The sequence below is a fragment of the Erinaceus europaeus genome, chromosome 23 (genome assembly GCF_950295315.1).
Source record: "Erinaceus europaeus chromosome 23, mEriEur2.1, whole genome shotgun sequence".
In the NCBI taxonomy this organism is placed as follows: Eukaryota; Metazoa; Chordata; class Mammalia; order Eulipotyphla; family Erinaceidae; genus Erinaceus; species Erinaceus europaeus.
The window spans coordinates 4,463,132-4,481,862 of record NC_080184.1 but is presented as its reverse complement, the minus strand read 5'-3'; the positions used below and the strand labels follow the sequence as shown (position 1 = coordinate 4,481,862).

At 42.0% G+C, this 18,731-nt stretch overlaps 1 protein-coding gene across 1 annotated transcript in view; it reads right to left on the bottom strand.

Annotated features, from left to right (window-relative positions):
- Nucleotides 1-18,731, bottom strand: part of LOC132535638 (vomeronasal type-2 receptor 116-like) — a gene marked incomplete at its 3' end in the record, with an annotated part of 41,606 nt that overhangs the window by 20,448 nt on the left and 2,427 nt on the right. Inside the window, exons 2-6 of the mRNA XM_060182251.1 lie at nucleotides 12,550-12,678; nucleotides 4,192-4,376; nucleotides 2,715-2,765; nucleotides 1,710-1,794; nucleotides 653-876 (exon numbers count right to left, since the gene is read on the bottom strand). Coding sequence (XP_060038234.1) covers nucleotides 653-876; nucleotides 1,710-1,794; nucleotides 2,715-2,765; nucleotides 4,192-4,376; nucleotides 12,550-12,678 — 674 coding nt within the window. The remainder of the gene's footprint in view (nucleotides 1-652; nucleotides 877-1,709; nucleotides 1,795-2,714; nucleotides 2,766-4,191; nucleotides 4,377-12,549; nucleotides 12,679-18,731) is intronic.

The window sequence follows — 18,731 nt, the reverse complement described above, 5'->3', positions numbered from 1 at the left end:
TATGACCACAGAATGTGATGGGGTTCCAGGACACATTGGTGATGTCGTCTACCCAGGGAAGTCAGATTGGCAACATGGTAGCTATCAGTCTCAGGCAAAAATTAGTAATGCCATGAGCTCCTTGGAATATACCTCAAATAGACTCCCCAGCTTTATCCAAAACAGAGACCCCCAAATCTCATCTGCTCTAGGCATACCTTTAGACTCCTGGTTATTAAACAATATGTTCTGCTTTCTATCTTACTGCTTTTTCAGCCACCAAGCTGAAGATCCTACCATGATGCCAATCTGACTTCCCTGGGTAGACGATATCACCAATGTGTCCTGGAACCCCACCGCTCCAGATCCCTACCCCACTAGGGAAAGATAGAAACAGGCTGGAAGTATGGATGGACCTGCCAACACACATGTCCAGCAGAAAGCAATTACAGAAGCCAGACCTTCCACCTTCTGCATCCCATAATGATCCTGGGCCCATGCTCCCAGAGGGATAAAGAATAACAAAGTTTCCAGTGGAGGGGATAAAATATGGAGTTCTGGTGATGGAAACTCTATGGAATTGTATCCCTCTTTTCCTATGGTCTTTCCAATCATTATTAATTCAATAAAATTAAAAGAAAATGTAACAAAAGGAGAATCATCAACATCCTACACAACATTTGAGCCATGAAGAAAACTAAAGATGAAGCCAACAATGTCCTGGATGTATGCCAGGGTGGGTATCACAAAGGTTATGTTAAAAACGACCTTGCCGCAGGCTATGTATTCCTCAGTGCAATACACAACACCACCAACAGCCAGAGAGGATTCATGAATATAGCAGAAAACAGTAGTTGAACTCTCTAAGATGTCTGCTTCAGAAGTATTTTCACAGACCTAAATAAAAGAATATACTAATACGAGTACATCAAACTGACAAAATTTTGCATAACAAGATAAGCCATTACCAACGCAAGAAGATAATCAGGTTCCAGACACTACCATGATGCAATCAGACTTCCTTTGACAAATGACACCAGCAGTGTGTCCCAGAGCCCCACATCCCCAGAGCTCTTTTCACTAGGAAAACAGAGACGGGCTGGGAGTATGGATCAATGTGTCAATGCCCGTGTTCAGCGGGGCAGCAATTACAGAAGCCAGATGTTCCACGTTCTGCATCCCGCAATGATCCTGGGTCCCTTCTCCCAGAGGGTTAAAGAATAGGAAAGCTATCAGGGGAGGGGATGGGGTATGGAGTTCTGGTGGCGGAAAATGTGTGGGAAATGTACCCCTCTTATCCATGGACTTGCTTGTGTTTCCACTTTGTATATAAAAAAATTTAAATGATATGAATAGGACCATTTTGTATCCAACATATTCAACTAAGAGCTAATAGGCAACATACTTAAGAACACACACCGCTCAGATATATATAACAGCTTTTAAGAAGAACAGATCTAGACAACCCTTTCACCAAAGATGAGATTCAGATGTCCAAAAACAGGAAAAAATTGTCAAAATAAATGATTATCAGGTAAGTACAAATTAAGATAACAGTGAAATAACATTTCACAACTGTAGGAATGCCATATATTAAAAAGGATAAAACAGTTAGTGGCAAAGATATGGGGACAAAGGTGGGAACATGGTTGTTGGGATCATATATTAGTCCAGTCCATTTGGAAAATGGCTTGGAGATTCCACAAAATATTAAGTATTCCAGAAAATACCCAATTATCTGACCACTTATCTGAAGGTGACGAACAATGCCAATGTTCACCATCATGCTGCATGGAGTTGCTCAGTTTTGGAAGCCTAAATATTCAATAGCAAGTAAGTTATGAGTGAAATTGTGTTATATATTCAGAATATATATTACTCAGCTTAAGAAATGATGACCATGTTATAAGAATAAGCCTGAAGTGGACTAATAAATTTCATTCAGAGATAAGACTTAAGCAAAGATGAGAAAAATTTGTGTGAATTTTTTTATGAAACCATTAGATTTATTGAAATTTAAAAAATAACATGGATAAAATAGAATTATGGATTTTTCTCTTCTACCTCTATCCCTTTAGTGTTAATTCACCCTATAACAAACATTTATTGAGTTTATTTCTACACTATTATTTATTCTATACTTCTTTTCTGATCTCAATTGAATTGCCGGCATTCTAAATTCATTACTGTTTTATATATATATACATATATATATATATAATTTTTATTTCTACAAAGAAAACACTCACAAGAACCATAGGATAAGAGGGGTACAACTCCACACAGTTTTTGTCACCATATCCCATCCCCTGCCCTGATAGCTTCCCTGTTCTTTAACCCTCTGGGAGTAGGGACCCAGGGTCACTATGGGATGCAGAAGGTAAAATTTTATTATTATTTCATTTTAGATACAAAACTTCTGTAAAAGATGAAGGAGAGATGATGGGAATCCAAAAGATATGGATGCAGAATTATGATAAGTTGGTGGAGGTGTGGTGTGCCCTCACCTGTCTGGGGGAGATAGAAAGCAGAGTATCTGTGAAACCAACATCTCCCATGTCTTCAGGAAAGTTATTTCACCAAAGCAAAATCTTCTTAGGAGACAGGGGAAGAAATGGAGGAAGGGGAGTTGATGTCCTAGTGTGTGTATGGTGGGAACGAAGACCTTCGGGTGGCGGAGAGTGTCCTGCAGGTACCAAACCGCCTCTCATGGGGAGATGAGAGATTGTATTTACGTGACAACTGTAGTGTAAACCACTAACTTCTCCAATAAGACATTTTGAAAACTGTTTCAAAGCAAAAGAGAAAATTATATGTGTTAACCCACCTTTAAATTGAGAAGAAATCATTTTCTGTAAGTGATTAGAATCTTTTTTGTAAGGATACACAGTATGAACACTATTGAAGGGCCCTTGATTTCTTTATGGACCCTTGCAATTCAATGCCTATTACTTTTATGTTGAAGTTTTTTTGTTTTAATTACTAACCATCAGGTATTATGCCAGACATGTGAGAAATTCTTTGCTGTCACTCTAGCTTCTTCTCCAGCCTCTATGGTGTTTGTCTAATCTCAAGGTAGACCCAGATAACAGGTCAAAAGACCTTCAAGCTAACAGAGGCCTTATCTGGTATCCCTAACTATGCCTGTATCCTTTGGATAAGGTCAGGATTTACAGAGTAAACATAGAACCTGATATAATCACTAGAGCTGGAGATTACAGGTCTGATATAGAGTAGTCAGCATTCTAGGAAAGAAATCATTCAATTTTGCGTGCCTTGAGGATATTTATGTGAACACAAAGATGTCTATATTTCTGTACGTCCTTCAGATGTTTGTAATTGTCACAACCGTATGCACATATACCTAATAAGTAGAAGGAAAAGCAGACTGTGCTAGAGGTGTAGGAGACATTTAGCAGGACTTCACTGAAAGGTATACACCATGTGTCTGCAAGTACACATCCCCTTTGTGAGGACATTAATAATGGTCTGATGGATTTTGTCTCTCAGTCCTGATGTGCAAATCACACTCTGCTCTCCAGCTCTGTTTTATAAATATATGTGTGTGTATATATATATTTATATATTACAAGGTCATTTTCATAATTCAGGCAAATATATTTATATAACAAATTAAGAAGCCCAGAAATATACCCACATAGTTTAAGCAAAGTGTAAAGATAAAACAAAATAAAAAACTTAATTAATTAACAATGTTCCCAGCATACTTTCTTTGTAAGTACAGAAGAAAAAAAATTTTGCTTTGATTGACAGTATTGAGAAATTTTAACTCAGCATTTGTAGTAGACAAATAAACGCTATGAAGATTATACAAGCACTTCTTTGATACCAAAGCTCAAAAGAATTCATTAAAATGCAAAGCTGAGCTATTAGTAACGACTAGTTGAAAACACTAAGAGAATGGAAAAGAGGAAAAACTGAGAGCAAACATTTGTCAGTTATATTTCTCACACTCACATAGACAGTGGATTATGGGATGGGGAAGGGGGCACACCTGATTAAGCACACACATTACAGTGCAAAAGGGCCTGGGTTCAAGCCCCTGGTCCCCACCTGCAGGGGGAAAGCTTCACAAGTGGTGAAGCAGGGATGCAGGTGTCTCTCTTTCTCTCTCCCTCTTCCCTTTCAAGTGTCCGGCTGTCTTTAGGCAATAAAGAAAGGTAATAATTTTAAAAATAGTGAATCATTTACCATTCAGGTGAAGTTTGGATTGGCTTGGACAGCCAATAGAGTTGTTGTAGGTCTAGTTGTGATTTCCAAGAGTAGAGGGGGAAGAAGCCATCCAGCAGCAGGTCCCCGTCCCTGTAAACACTAGGCTTCAGGAATAGAGGGCAGGGAGAAATGTCCACGTCCACGTTGCAAAATAGAGGTAAAGACTGAAGGAAAAGAAAAAGGCAGATCAGAAAGGATGGCATGGCACTGTTTGTTAGTGGAGGTACCTATCAGTGCATCTGTGTGTTGAGTCATAAAGATTAAGGCGATCCAGGGGCCTGCAGCTAAGTATTCAGGTTGGCACAGGTATCCCTAACTGTGCCGCAGCAGAAATGCACTGCTGTTCTTTTCTGAAGCCCATGAAGTCTATGGGGGCTTGAGCTGGATTAAGCCCAGGACAAAGGCAAGGCCTAGAGGTGACCATGCAGGAGTCACAGTGCAGAGACTTCAGCCCCTGTGATACTGTGTCAAACAGCTTTCAATGTCCCTTCTTTTTACCAGCTTCACTGCAGTGCTTTGAAGGAGCTCTGGGAACCCTCTGCCCTGGGGCTCTGCACCTGCCCAACTCTGGTCACTCTGGTGAAAACCACTTTGGGAAAATGTGTTTGGATTCTCCTTCGCCCTTGGCATTTGTGATTTCATCAAGTTTAGTGGCCCAAAATAAATCACTTAATTCTCTAGGGGTCAGTTCACTCGGGGGCAAGTGAGTCTCCAAACAGGTGCATGATTCTGCAAGGAGTTTGGGGCTGTTGTGGCAGGACAGGTCTCAGGGGCCCTTCAGGATGTGACAGGTCTGAGTTTGAGTCAAACTTTCTCCAGGACTTTTTTTTTCTCTGATGATTTATGGAAGTCTTTCAGGATGGATTACAATAGCATAAAATTGCAATGCCACAGAATCATGGGCTTGATAATCATTCAGTAATCATCTGGGCAGGGGGATGGATGTCATGATTAAAAGCATCAGACTGCATAAGATCTAGAGATGGGCACACTTTAATGATGACTCTTTAGTCGCTATCAGGCCACCCCATCATCTGGGGTCCTAGTCAGGGAGTCTTGAGATTCTCATAAAGACATGATGGGCCTAGGACTCAAATAGATCCCTCTCTCCATTGACTCTGGTCATCTTCATCAGGAACAACACAATAGAACCCTTGGTGGGGCACCCATAGGACCTTGCCCTCAATGTGGATCAACAATGTTAAACAATGTTCCACCCTTTAAATTTATTCTGGATAACATACTCTACCAATGGTGGAAGATGGGTCCTGAAATTGGAGCATCTTGGAAGGCTCCTATCATGACTACAGAATGTGAGCTCAGATCTACAGGGATACAGAGATCACATAGACTCCTAATTTGAATATGGGCCCCAAATCAAATCAATGTGGTTTACAGTCAACAATATTTATACACCTTTCCCATATTTGGGAGCTACTCACTTCCCTGATCCAGCTTTCTGGTCCTTTTTCCAGCCATAGCATCATCTCCCCAGACAGTAACTTGGATCCACCTGCATATCAGAAGTCAGGATCAGGGAAAAACTTGTATAGTCATGGGCCCTTTGGAATATGACAAAAATAGGCCTACTAGATATCTTCAAAACAGAGATCCCAAATCATTATCTGCAATATTCCAACCTTTACGTTAATTATTAGTCAACAATTTGGCTGTATATGTCACCTTTTGTTTTCAGCCACCAGGTTCAGGATGCTACCTTGATACCAACCAGACCTCCCTGGGCAGATGACCCCACAAAGGATCCTGGAGCCCTGCTTCTCCAAAGACCTGACCCACTAGAGAAAGAAAGAGAAAGGCTGGGAGTATGGATCAACCTGCCAACACCCATGTTCAGTGGAGAAGCAATTACAGAAGCCAGACCTTCCACCTTCTGCATCCCATAATGACCCTGAGTCCATACTTCCAGAGGGTTAAAGAATAGGAAAGATATCAGGGGAGGAGATGGAAAATGGAGTTCTGGTGGTGGGAACAGTGTGGAGTTGTAGCCCTCTAATCCTAGGCTTTTGTCAGTATTTCCTTTTTATAAATACATTTTTAAAAAGTAGCAGACTGAATTCTCTTATCACCCCACATGTTACAAATGTGCACACTGACCCTCTCTCTCTTGTCTAGGGTGATCTATGTTGACCCAGACTCTGAGGAGATCAGCACTAAATCCTTATATTTAAATGAGCCCCTGGATTTTCAACATAATCATTTTAAGGGATACAGATATAGAGAATAGGGGTCAGGTGGTGGCACATCTGGTTGAACACACGTTACAATGTGCAAGGACCTGGGTTCAAGTCCCTTGGTCCCCACCTGCAAGGGGAAAGCTTCATGAGTGGTGAGGCTTGCTGCAGATGTCTCACTGTCTCTCTCCCTCTCTGTCTCATTTTCTGCCTACCTCTGTCCAATAAATAAAGAAAATTGAAATAATTAAAGGAAAGCTGATATAGGGAACATAAAATACTAGAGGTTTCATGTAAGATCTGGGAGTGAGTAGCATGCCACTGTGGTATGAAATGAAAATAACTGTTCTGTTCTCAGCATTTATGTCCTGATGTAACACTTTCCTTTTTTTCAGTGTTTCTAGGTCATGGAATGTCTTTATGGAACTCATTTCCATGAGCCTGACACAGAGGGAGGGTACTGGAGTGTTTTTTTTAACTTAAGATCTGTTTTTATTTGTTACATAGCAGGAGACTTAATCACTTGAAGCAGAGAAAAGTAGGAAGAGAGAAGTAAGAACACCTCCCCATCACAGGTGGTACCAGGGATCAAATAAGAAACATTTAGCATGAAAGTCTGGTGCTCTAGTTGTGAAACTGTTTCCCAAGCCAGTAAATTATATTTCTTTTTTAAAAAAATATTTATTTGTTCTCTTTCGTTGTCCTTGTTTTATTGTTGTATTTGTTGATTTCATTCTTGTTGAAGAGGACAGGGAGAAATGGAGTGTTGTTTTCGACGGGTTATTGTTAGCGAGCATAAATCGAACCACCATCCACTGCAAGGAAGCAAAGATGTTTATTGACGAATTGCAATCTGGGCCGAGATGGTGACTGGTGTTAGTCTACCAAGCTCGACCCTGAACAAGGCTCAAACCACACAATTTATAGGAATTCAGACTACACTCAGGGAGCGGGAACACATCACCTTGTCAACCTACATCCAATAACAGGCCTTAGCAAACACAAAATCCAATCATTTCAAACTTAGCAAAAAGCGGGGTCCATACAAAGCAAAGTGCGGGCTAATTTCAAACCTTGCAAAACCAGACAACCAATAAGACTTGACCAGGTATTAGGTCCTCACATCCCCCTACCGTCATACCAGGCCATCTGGCGACCAGTATACTGCTGGGGCTGTGCAGAGGTCCTGATAAGGCTAGCCCTCACACAACCAATAGAATTCAACCAGGCAGGGTCGCCACATCCTCCTGCCATTGGCTATGACCACCCATCCAGTAGACAGCACACCACAAAGTCTGTGCAAAGGTCCTGATAAGGCTTGTCCCCAGGCAGGGTCCTTCGAACAATGGGTGGCCTTCACTGATTAGGTCCTGTTTATTCAAGGGGGAAGGGGCAATGAATTTTCCACCTCATACTACAAGCAACTCATACTAAAAGCACTTAACAAACAACTGCATAAAAAGGGAATTTCAAGGCTACTGCCTTTTACAGTTATGTTGTTTTCGCTGGGCTGGCTTCAAGGGCGAGTAACAGACAACCAGGGACTCATGGTTGAGCTGTAGGCAGTATCTCTTTATTCATGCAGGACGCAGCACAATCTAAGACTAGCTAAGCTAAACTCAAGTACTGTAAAACTCACAATGCTGTCTTTATATATACTTGCCAACTAGGGTGGAAACAGGATGTGACATAGAGAGGGTGGAGAGAAAAGTGACTGGTGAAAATCAGAGTGTGACAAGGAGGGGGCAGAGCAGGCGTGAATCCTATCACTGAACCACCAATGCCTTGGAGTGCTTTATGTAAATGTAAAGTGATTTATGTAAATAGACCAAAGCTTTGAATGGGATCAAATCTATCTCTATACAGGCATATGGTTAAGCAGAAGCCAGGGGGAGCTGGCATACTATCCAACAATGGAGAGAGGAGGGGAAGACAGAGAGGGGGAGAGAAAGACACCTGCAGACCTGCTTCATTGCCAGTGAAGCGACTCCCCTGCAGGTGGGGAACCACCAAAGGATAGGCAGTGGCACACCTAGTTCAGTGTACACAGAACAGGCCACAAGGACCCGGGATCAAGCCCCTGGTTCCCACCTGCAGGAGGAAAGCTTCACGTGTGGTGGAGCAGGGCTGCAGGTGTCTCCCCGTCTCTATCTTCCCCTTTCCTCTCAATCTTTGACTGTCGCTATCCAATAAATAAAGATATAGGAGAACAAAATTAAAGACAATAACGAAGGAATATCAACTACTTAAAATATCAAGCAGGAGCAAACAGGAAAGGAAAAAAGTCAACAGGAACAATAAAAGGAACCTCAAAGGAAAAGCAGAATAGCTAGAAGCCAAGTGCACTTACCTATCACCACCCTACATGTAAATGTCTTACATTCACCTCTCAAAATAGTCAGAACACCTGGATGGATTAAGAAGCAAGATACAGGGCCAGGAGTTAGCACAGCTGTTAAGCGCACATGGTGCAAGGCACAAGGAGAGCCGTAAGGATCCCAGTTCGAGTCCCCGGCTCCCCACCTGCAGGGGGGTTGCTTCAAAAGCAGTGAAGCAGGTCTGCAGGTGTCTGTCTTTCTCTCTCCCTTTCTGCCTTCCCCTTCACTCTTGACTTCTCTCTGCCTTGTCCAATAACAATGTCAACAATAACAATAATAACAACAAAATGAGAAAAAAATGGCCTCCAGGAGCAGTGGATTCATAATGCAGACACGGGTTCCCAGTGATAACCCTGGTGGCAAAAAAAAAGCAGTATGCAAAACTAACTTAGAATGATATAGTACCCCACTATGAAATAAAACGCTATAATACTTCCTCAATTAAAATAGATAAAATGTAAAAGATTTAAAATTAGAATATGTGGGAGTCCGGTGGTAGCACAGCAGCTTAAGCGCACATGGGTCGAAGCACAAGGACGGGCATAAGGATCCTGGTTGAAGCCCCGGCTCCCCACCTGCAGGGGAGTCGCTCCACAGACAGTGAAGCAGGTCTGCAAGTGTCTATCTTTGTCTCATCCCCTCTGTCTTCCTCTCCTGTCTCCACTTTTCTCTGACCTATCCAACAATGACAACATCAATAACAACAACAACAATAACTACAATAAAACAACAAGGGCAACAAAAAGGAAAATAAATATAAAAATTTAATAAAAAAGAAATTTAAATAAAAAACTAGAATACGTACTGGGTTTAGAAATAAATGGATAAAATATTTGAATTTTTGCAAATAAAAAATACAAAGTATGGCTTAGAATCAAGAAGAAAGACTGGAGGCATATATTTTGTTGAAGTCTTGGTAACTAAATAGTTTTAATAAGTAACTTTTTTCAAATTCCACTCTTGCATTTCATGCATATATCGATATCGTCATTGTAGACAGTTCCTTAGAGTCCAAACTGATAGCCCCCTTCTAACAGATATGGAAATGCAAGGAACTCAGAATGTTTCAGAACACTACGCAAACATAACAAATGTGGGATTGAGAATTAGTGAATTAAAGTATTGCACTAAGGTTATACAATCAAACGCTCCAGGTTGAACCAATTTTAGGACCCATCTTCCTCAGGTGGTAGATAGAGTATGTTATCCACCGCACCTTCGGAGGTTGCGACATTCTCTACCACTGTTGAGCCACATTGAGGGCAAGGTCCTATGGGGACTCACAGTGGGATCCATTGTGTTGTTACTGATGGATATGACCAGTGACAGTGGAGAAAGGGATCTATTGGAGGTCTAGGCCTATCATGTCTGACCCACACAACTGTTTAACCACAGTAACTGTGTGGTCACTTTACTCACAAGTGAAAGTCTATTGAGTCTTACCTGTTATGCTATATTACACTCACCCACACCATTAATACAAATTGACTTTCTAATATGTCCAGCATTAAGGACTATGTGCTAAATCAAATAGGACATTGGACAGAGGTATGATCTCTTCATACTGACAATATTAACAATTATATACAGTCATGAGACCAGTAAAAATTCAAAATACTGAAAAAGATGTCACCTAGGAAAATGAGATGGATGGGGGTGGGCAACTCAAAAGGCATCTTTACAGAAAAGTAAATAGAGAGCAAGACAACTATCAGTAAATGTCAGAACCAGAACCATCTACCTGATAACTCAGAAATAATCAACAAGTTACCAGATTTAGGTCAAGCTTTGACTGAACTGGCATAGTTTTGTGATAAGTGGCTTCAGTGGCACCTCAGTGACATACTCATTTGCCACTCAGAACTCAAGTCAGCTGAGCTATGAGCATAAGGAAGGAATACACACACACACACACACACACACACACACACACACACGCACATATATGTGGACCAGCTGGTGGCACGTCACAGTGCACAAGGACCCAGGTTCAAGCTCCCAATCGCCAACTGAAGGGGGAAAACTTCACGAGTGCTGAAGCAGTGTTGCGGTGTGTCTCTGTCTCTCTCCTTCTCTATCACCCCCTTCTCTCTCAATTTCTGACTGTCATAGTCCAAGAAACTAACGTTAATAATAAAAAAAAAACTATACAATAGGCAAAAAATCTTGACTGTAGAATTTAACTCTCAGATAATTCCCTAACAGAATGTGAAAAACAATATATTTGCTTCTTCTAAAACTGAGCAATGTTGTAAATAGCATGCTAAGGTCTTGTACGGTACGCTAAATCCTATCCATGGGATTTTCAAGTAAACCAAGTTCCCAATAAATAGGTTATAATAATAGTTATCTATTGCCTTCTTAAATCTATTGCCTTCTTAAGACAGCTAAGAACCTTCCTCATTCTCTATAGAAACCAAATGTCTCCATTCCTGGAAAATGGGGCGTGACACATTTTCTTTCATGCTTCCCTTGAAGCATATCATTTGATACTGCACCTGCCTATCTCAATCCAATCCGTGCAACCAGTGCCACCTCAACATGTTTTAACCTGGGACAGTGTCCAGAGATGCCAGACATTGGATGTCTACCCTTCAGGTCCAATACTCAGCCACCAAGTTGCAGGTGCTACCATGATGCCAACCAGACTTGCCTGGACATTCAACCCCATCAATGTGTCCTAAAGGCCCCACCTCCCCAGAGCCCTACCCCACAAGGGAAAAATAAAAATAGGCTGTTGGTATGGATCGACCTGCCAGCAGATAAGCAATTACAGAATACAGATCTTCCACTTTCTGCACCCCATAATAATCCTGGGTCAATATTCCCAGAGGGATAAAGAATAGGGGAACTTTCAATAGAAAGGATGGGATATGAAGCTCTGGTGGTAGGAAGTGTATGGACTTGTACCCCTTTTATGCCACAATCTTGTTATTAAATTACTAAAAAAAAATCAGTTTGTAGCTGTGATACCTTTCAGAAATCAGGTAACTATCATTGTGGACAATGAAGAAGAGGTAGAAGAAGCAATTGGAAGATAAATATTTGGAAGGAGGAGTTTTGGCCAAGAGATCGTAGAGAAATGTGTGCTTTCTAAAATCTGATACATGTAAAGAATACCCAGAAGGCCTTTCTAATCCCAGGTCTTGGGCTCATGCTCAGAAGAGAACTGAGTGTCTGGGTGGGGATGTACTCAGTCGTGGGCACAGAAAGGAGCTGTTCCCCACCAGCAGGGGGCAGGTGTCTCTCTTTCTCTCTCTGACTCTGTATCCCTTCTCTCTCAAATGCTCTGTCTCTATCAGAAAGAATGAAAAAGATATTTGAGAGTACGTTAAGATTTCTTCACGGTTGGCATTCCTTTTACACAGAAGCAATGACGATTGCTGAGAGCAAATTTAAAACAGGCTCAACAAGTAGGAATATCCTCACACAGGCCAGTGCTGTGAAGACTAGAAGGTTATGTATTTTCCTTTTTGTCAACTTTACTATTCTACTGTTTAAAGAGAACTCGTTTACAATATTGTTATCTTGGTAATATATTTCTATTTTTTTGTAATTATCTTTATTTTTGAATAGAAACAACCAGAATTTGAGAAGAAAGGGGGTGATATATATAGAGAGAGATAGAGAGAAACCAGCAGCCCTGTTTTGTACTAAATCCCCAAGCAAAAGCAGGAGGGCAACTGCAAATAAGTGGGTAGACACCACTGAGGTCTTTAACACAAGGAGGACCCCCTCCCTTTTACTGAGAGTGACACAGTCCTCACTTTCTGCTTGTCCTCAAAACCAGGACAAAACCATGTCCTGAGGTCTCCAAAGTGATCGTCAATATGAGAAGTGGTGCTCAGGGGGTCTGCTCTCAGACTGAGGGCCGTGTCTGAGAGCATCCACAGAGCCTGTCCAGCCAGACAAAGGTGGATTGCAGAGACCTTGGCCTTTCAGCTTGAGGGCCAGTCCTCAGACTCCAAAATGGATGAAGGTCAATTTGTCCTGCTTTGCTAGTGCGATGTGCTGGCCCTTGTGTGTCATCTCTCCAATAGCGTCTCAGCTTGAGGATGGTCTCCTCATGTCCGTGGAGACCCGACTAACTACTACTACTACTCATTCTTCATCTTCTTCTTCCCCTTCTCTTTCCCCTTCCTCTTCTTTTCTTCTTCTTCCCCTTCTTCTTTATCTTCTTCCCCTTCTTTTTCAATTGAAATAACACTGGTTTATAGGCCTGTTTTTCCCCCCTCTCTCCCAGGGTTATTGTTGGGGCTCGGTGCTTGCACTACAAATCCACTGCTCCTGGAAGCTATTTTTTCCCTTTTGCTGCCCTTGTTTTAGTGATTCTTATTGTTGTTATTGCTATCATTGTTGGATAGGACAGAGAGAAATTGAGAGAGGAGAAGAAGATAGAGAGGGGGAAAGATAGACACATGCAGACCTACTTCACCGCCTGTGAAGTGACCCCCCTTGCAGGTGGGGATCCTGGGGCTCCAACCTGCATCCTTATGCCGGTTATTGTACTGCGTGCCATGTGCGCTTATCCCACTGCGCTACTGCCTGGCCCCTGTCTCCTCAACCTCTTCTTCAGGTCACGGTCTCTTCCCCTGATGATGGTGTTAATGAACAAGAGGGATGGAAACATTCAGTGATGGTCAGGTCAGCTCAAGTGACGTGGAGTGGAGGGCATTACACTCAGGCGCAGGTGGATGCCTATTGAGGTGGGAGGGCCTGGTCTTGTCCTGGTCATGGACCAAGCCACACTGCAACTTGGCTGTCACTAGGGGTGACCTCCAACCCAGTGACTGTTCCTTCACTGTGACCTCACTCACTTCTAACACTCAGAATTCTAGGCCTGGCAGGTAAGAGCCCTTTGTACCTGATTACACCACTTGTTCTAGAAAAGGGCTAGAGAGGGTTTCGTGAGGGGTCAAGGCAGTGGTATACCTGGTTAAGCTCACATATCACAGTACACAAGGTCCCAGGTTCAAGCCCCTGCCACTCCCCCTGCAGGGGGAAAGCTTCAGTGGTAAAACCGGGCTCTGGTGTCTTATGTCTCTATCTCCTCCTCCCCTCTATGTTTCTGTCTCCATCAAATAAACACAATATTTAAAGAGGGCGAGATAGCATAATGGTTATGCAAAGAGTCTCTCATGCTTGAGGCTCTGAAGTCCCAGGTTCATTGCCCCTAGCCCCCACTCCCACCCCAGAGCCACCGCATAACCCCCCAAAAAGTTTGTTTAAGGGAGTGGGGCAGTGGCACAGCAGGTTAAGTGCACGTGACACAAAGCGCAAGGTATGGAGGAAGGATCCCGCTTCAACCCCACCAATGTGTCCTGGAGCTCTGCTTACCCGGAGCCCCACCCCACTAGGGAAAGAGAGAGACAGGCTGGGAGTATGGATCCACCCGTCAACACCCATATTCAGCGGAGAACCAATTACAGAAGCCAGACCTTCCACCTTCTGCATCCCACAATGACCTTGGGTCCATCCTCCCAGAGGGATAAAGAATAAGAAAGCTATCAGGGGAGGACTTGTCTGTCCAGGGAAGTCTGGTTGGCATCCTGCTGGCATCTGGAACCTGGCGGCTGAAAAGAGAGTTGACATACAAAGCCAAACAAATTGTTGACCAATCATGGACCTAAAGGCTGGAATAGTGCAGATGAAGAGTTGGGGGGGGTCCCCCACTTTGTAGATAGACAGTAGGCACATTGTAATCATATTTGAACTCCCATCTTTTATACCAATGGAGAACTGTCTCCTCCACCCCTGGATGGGGTTCAGAGCTCACAGTCTCCCCATTGCCTAAATAAGAAAAGGAGGAAGAGAGTCTGAGGGTCTCTGCTGGAGGAGTAGCAAGCACTGCAAGGAGCTGACCTAAAGAACACAACACTGCTGGCCACAGGTGGTCACAGATAACAATTGATTAAAGAATTTTTGTACTAAACAGTCGTAGTCATGTTCTTTTGAAGAGAAGACTTAACCATCTCTCACAATTACCATCATCATAATAATACAGACAGATTCCCCACCTGGTGTGTCAACCTGCTAAATTCTTGTTGGGACTGGCCACCTTCTTTTGTACAAAAAAATAAAGATAGGATACTTTCTGAAAGTCATTCCTCCAATGCTCCTATGCTGGTGCACCTTTAATTTGGGCAAATTGCCCATCTCTCACAAGGCCCAAGACCTTGTGAGATCACCTTTACACATCACTGATGGTATGAATTTCAAAAGACTTTGGATAATTTCACAGTGTTGAAGTAGGAAGTATTTCATTGATTCCCTTCAAGACAGCCCATTGCAAATTAAGTTGAGAATCAGATGGAGTTAAGGGGGAAAAAAACAAGTCAAGGAAATTAAACACACAGAAAGACAGACAAATTCTGTAATTTCCATTTTAAACATCTTAGGCATGGATTTGGATTAAATTTATTATTTACTAATAGAGTGACTGAAGGAGTAGGCACATTAGTTCATACTAATTTTTGGTCATTAGGCACAGGCAGAATTTCTGCCTTCAATTTGAGATGGGTCGTGAGAAATTATGCATAGACCCTTGTGGCAAATATAAACTAATAAGAATGTGCGTAGAATGATTCTAGAGTCTCTTTGACTCCCCTCTCCTCTTCTCTCTCCTCCCTCTCCTATTTAATATTCTTGTCAGTCTTTTGTTGGGAGGAGAGAGCACACCCAAGATGGGCTTTTTATTTATGTCCCACTAAGGGGAATGCCTCAGTGCTCACTACATTAGTACTTTGCAGAAAACAAGCGTGTATTCCAGATGAATTTTATGTTTCATTATTGTTTTTTCACAGAGCTCTGCTCAGTTCTGGCTTATTGTGGTGCAGGGATTGAACCTGGCACCTCAAGCATGAGAGTTTGTTTACATAACCACTATGCTGTCTCTCTCACTCTCCAGGGGAATTTTCACAGGATATTATGGTGAATATTAGTTTTTCTTCTGTGTTATTCTGAATTATCTTTATTTATTTACTTATTGGATAGAGGCCATCAGAAATCGAGAAGACAGAGTGAGATAGAGAAAGAAAGACACGTGTATCAGGAGTCAGGCAATAGCGCAGCAGGTGAAGTGCAGGAGGAGCAAAGCACAAGGATTGGTGTAAGGATCTGGCTTCGAGCTCCTGGCTCCCTGCCTGCAGGGAGTCACTTCACAGTTGGTGAAACAGGTCTGCATGTGTCCATCTTTCTCTGCCCCTCTCTGTCTTCCCCTCTTCTCTCCATTTCTCTCTGTCCTATCCAACAACAATGACATCAATAACAAAAACAGTAATAACTACAAGAATAAAACAACAAGGGCAACAAAATGGAATAAGTAAATAAATAAATATAAAAAAAAAAGAAAGAAAGAAAGACACCTGTATCACACTGCTTCACCACTCCCATAATTTACCTCCTGCAGGTGGAGATTAGGGGCTCGAACTTAGATCCTTGCGCATTATAACATGTGCACTCACTCAGGTGTGTCACCACCTGGCCCTGATATTAGCCTTTCGATTTATTTGTTAGTTGTTGCATCTCGTATTTGTAATTCTGAGTACCTTCATAGAAACAAGCACATAAGTCAAGAATGAATACTAATTAATTCCTCTTCGCTCTGAATTTTTCTCTTTTGTGCCCAGAGGTCTTCACCGCCGCAGAGTGATTTGTTTCAGACAGAGCAGGAGAGGGAAAGACACCAAGACACCAGCTACCCTAGTGCAGTGGGGGGAGGGGTTCCACGCTGGTCACATGACTGGCTGCACACACCCTGCCTGGTGAACTACCTCGTTACTGCAGTAATTTTAATATGTTTTGAATTTCAAATAATAAAACTCTATTTTTCTTTACTAGAGCACTGCTCAGCTCAGGCTTCTGGTGGTGTGGGGATTGAACCTGGGACTACAAAGCCTCAGGCATGAGAGTCTGTTTGTATAACTATTATGCTGTCTCCCTTGCCTATAACATAACTGTCGAACACGATTTGTAAATAATTTGTATTCCCTTTACTTATTGGATAGAGACAGCCAGAAATTGAGAGTGTGGGGGAGACAGAGAGGGAGAGAGACAGAGAGACATCTGCAGCACTGCTTCACCACTCGTGAAGCTTTCCCCCTGCAGGTGGGGACTGGGGGCTTGTACCTGGGTCCTTGCACACTGTAACATGTGCGCTCAACCAGGTGTGACACCACTCAACCCGTTAACACAATTTCTTTCAGTGTTATACTAAAATAAAAACTTTCCATAATAATAATAATAAGAAGAAGAAACAAAAGGGAAGGAATAAAGCTAGTAATGGAAGAAATGACCACTAGGAGCACTGTATGCATCATAGAATCATGAAGTCCAGCAATAACCTAGATGGCAGTAAAAATAAAACTGCACTTTTCCCTTAAAAAAAGTTCTGGGCCGGGTGGTGGTGCACCTGGTTGAGCACACATGTTACAATGCACAAGAACCCAGGTTCCAGTCCCCGGTCTCTACAAGCAGGAAGAAAGCTTCACAAGAGGTGATGCAGTGCTGCAGGTGTCTCTCTATCTCTCTTCCTCTCTATTATCCCTTCCCTCTTGATTTTTGGCTGTCTCTATCCAATAAATTAATAAAGATAATAAAACAAAATATAAAAAAGTTCTATGCATCAAAAAGTTTGAGACATTCAATCCATTCGTCCTCTCTCATATAAATTGAATAGGGGTTTGTGAGACTATAGAAAACAAGGACAACAACAGGGAAAATAAATAAATTAAAAAAAACATTTGAATAAGATAAGAGACAAGCACACCAGCAGCATTACAGAGTGGCCTCCCCTCTCAGTCCGCAGCACTCACCACTGTTGCTCACCTTGTGGGATGTTCTGATTTGAATTTCTTTCTTTTAAAAAAATATTTATTTATTCCCTTGTTGTTTTATTGTTGTTGTCTTTGTTGTTGGAGAGAACAGAGAGAAGTGGAGAGAGGAGGGGAAGGCAGAGAGGGGGAGAGAAAGAGAGGCAAAGAGAGATATTTTGTGAGAGATGTTACACATGTACAAACTACTGTATTTTCCTGTTGACAGAAAAACATTAACCTGCCCCCTCTATAAAGAAGAAAAACTACTTTACACAAAAATATTATAGCATTTATCAGGGGGCTGATCAGTGGTGCACCAAGCTGAGCACATACCATTACCATGTGCAAGGAACCTGATTGGAGCCCTCATTCCCCCAACTATAGAGGGGCACTTTAGAAGCAGTTAAGCAGATCTGCAGATAATATTCTCTCCAGATCTATTTCCCCTTTCCTCTCAATTTCACTCTGCCCTCTCCGATAAAATAGAAAGGAGAAAGAGAGAGAGAGAGAGGGAAGGGATAAATATGGGATGAGTTCACTCATAACAAAAGCAAGACCAAATACACATGTCATATCAATTGATGTGGAGAAAGCCTTTGACAAAATACAACATTCCTTTATGATCAAAACACTACAAAAAAGGGGAATAGATGGAAAATTCCTCAAGATTGTGGAGTCTATATATGGCAAACCTACTGCCAACATCATACTCAATGGTGAAAACCTGGAAGCATTTCCACTCCGATCAGGTACTAGAAAGGGCTGCCCACTATCACCATTGCTATTCAACATAGTGTTGGAAGTTCTTGCCATATCAATCAGCCAGGAGCAAGGAGTTAAAAGGATACAGATTGGAAGAGAAGAAGTCAAACTCTCCCTATTTGCAGATGACATGATAGTATACACAGAAAAACCTAAGGAATCCAGCAAGAAGCTTTTGGAAATCATTAGCAAATACAGTAAGATGTCAGGCTAGAAAACTAACATTCAAAAGTCAGTGGCATTCCTCTATGCAAACACTAATTTAGAAGAAATTGAAATCCAGAAATCAATTCCTTTTAATGTAGCAACAAAAACTATAAAATATCTAGGAATAAACCTATCCAAAGAAGTGAAAGACTTGTATACTGAAAATT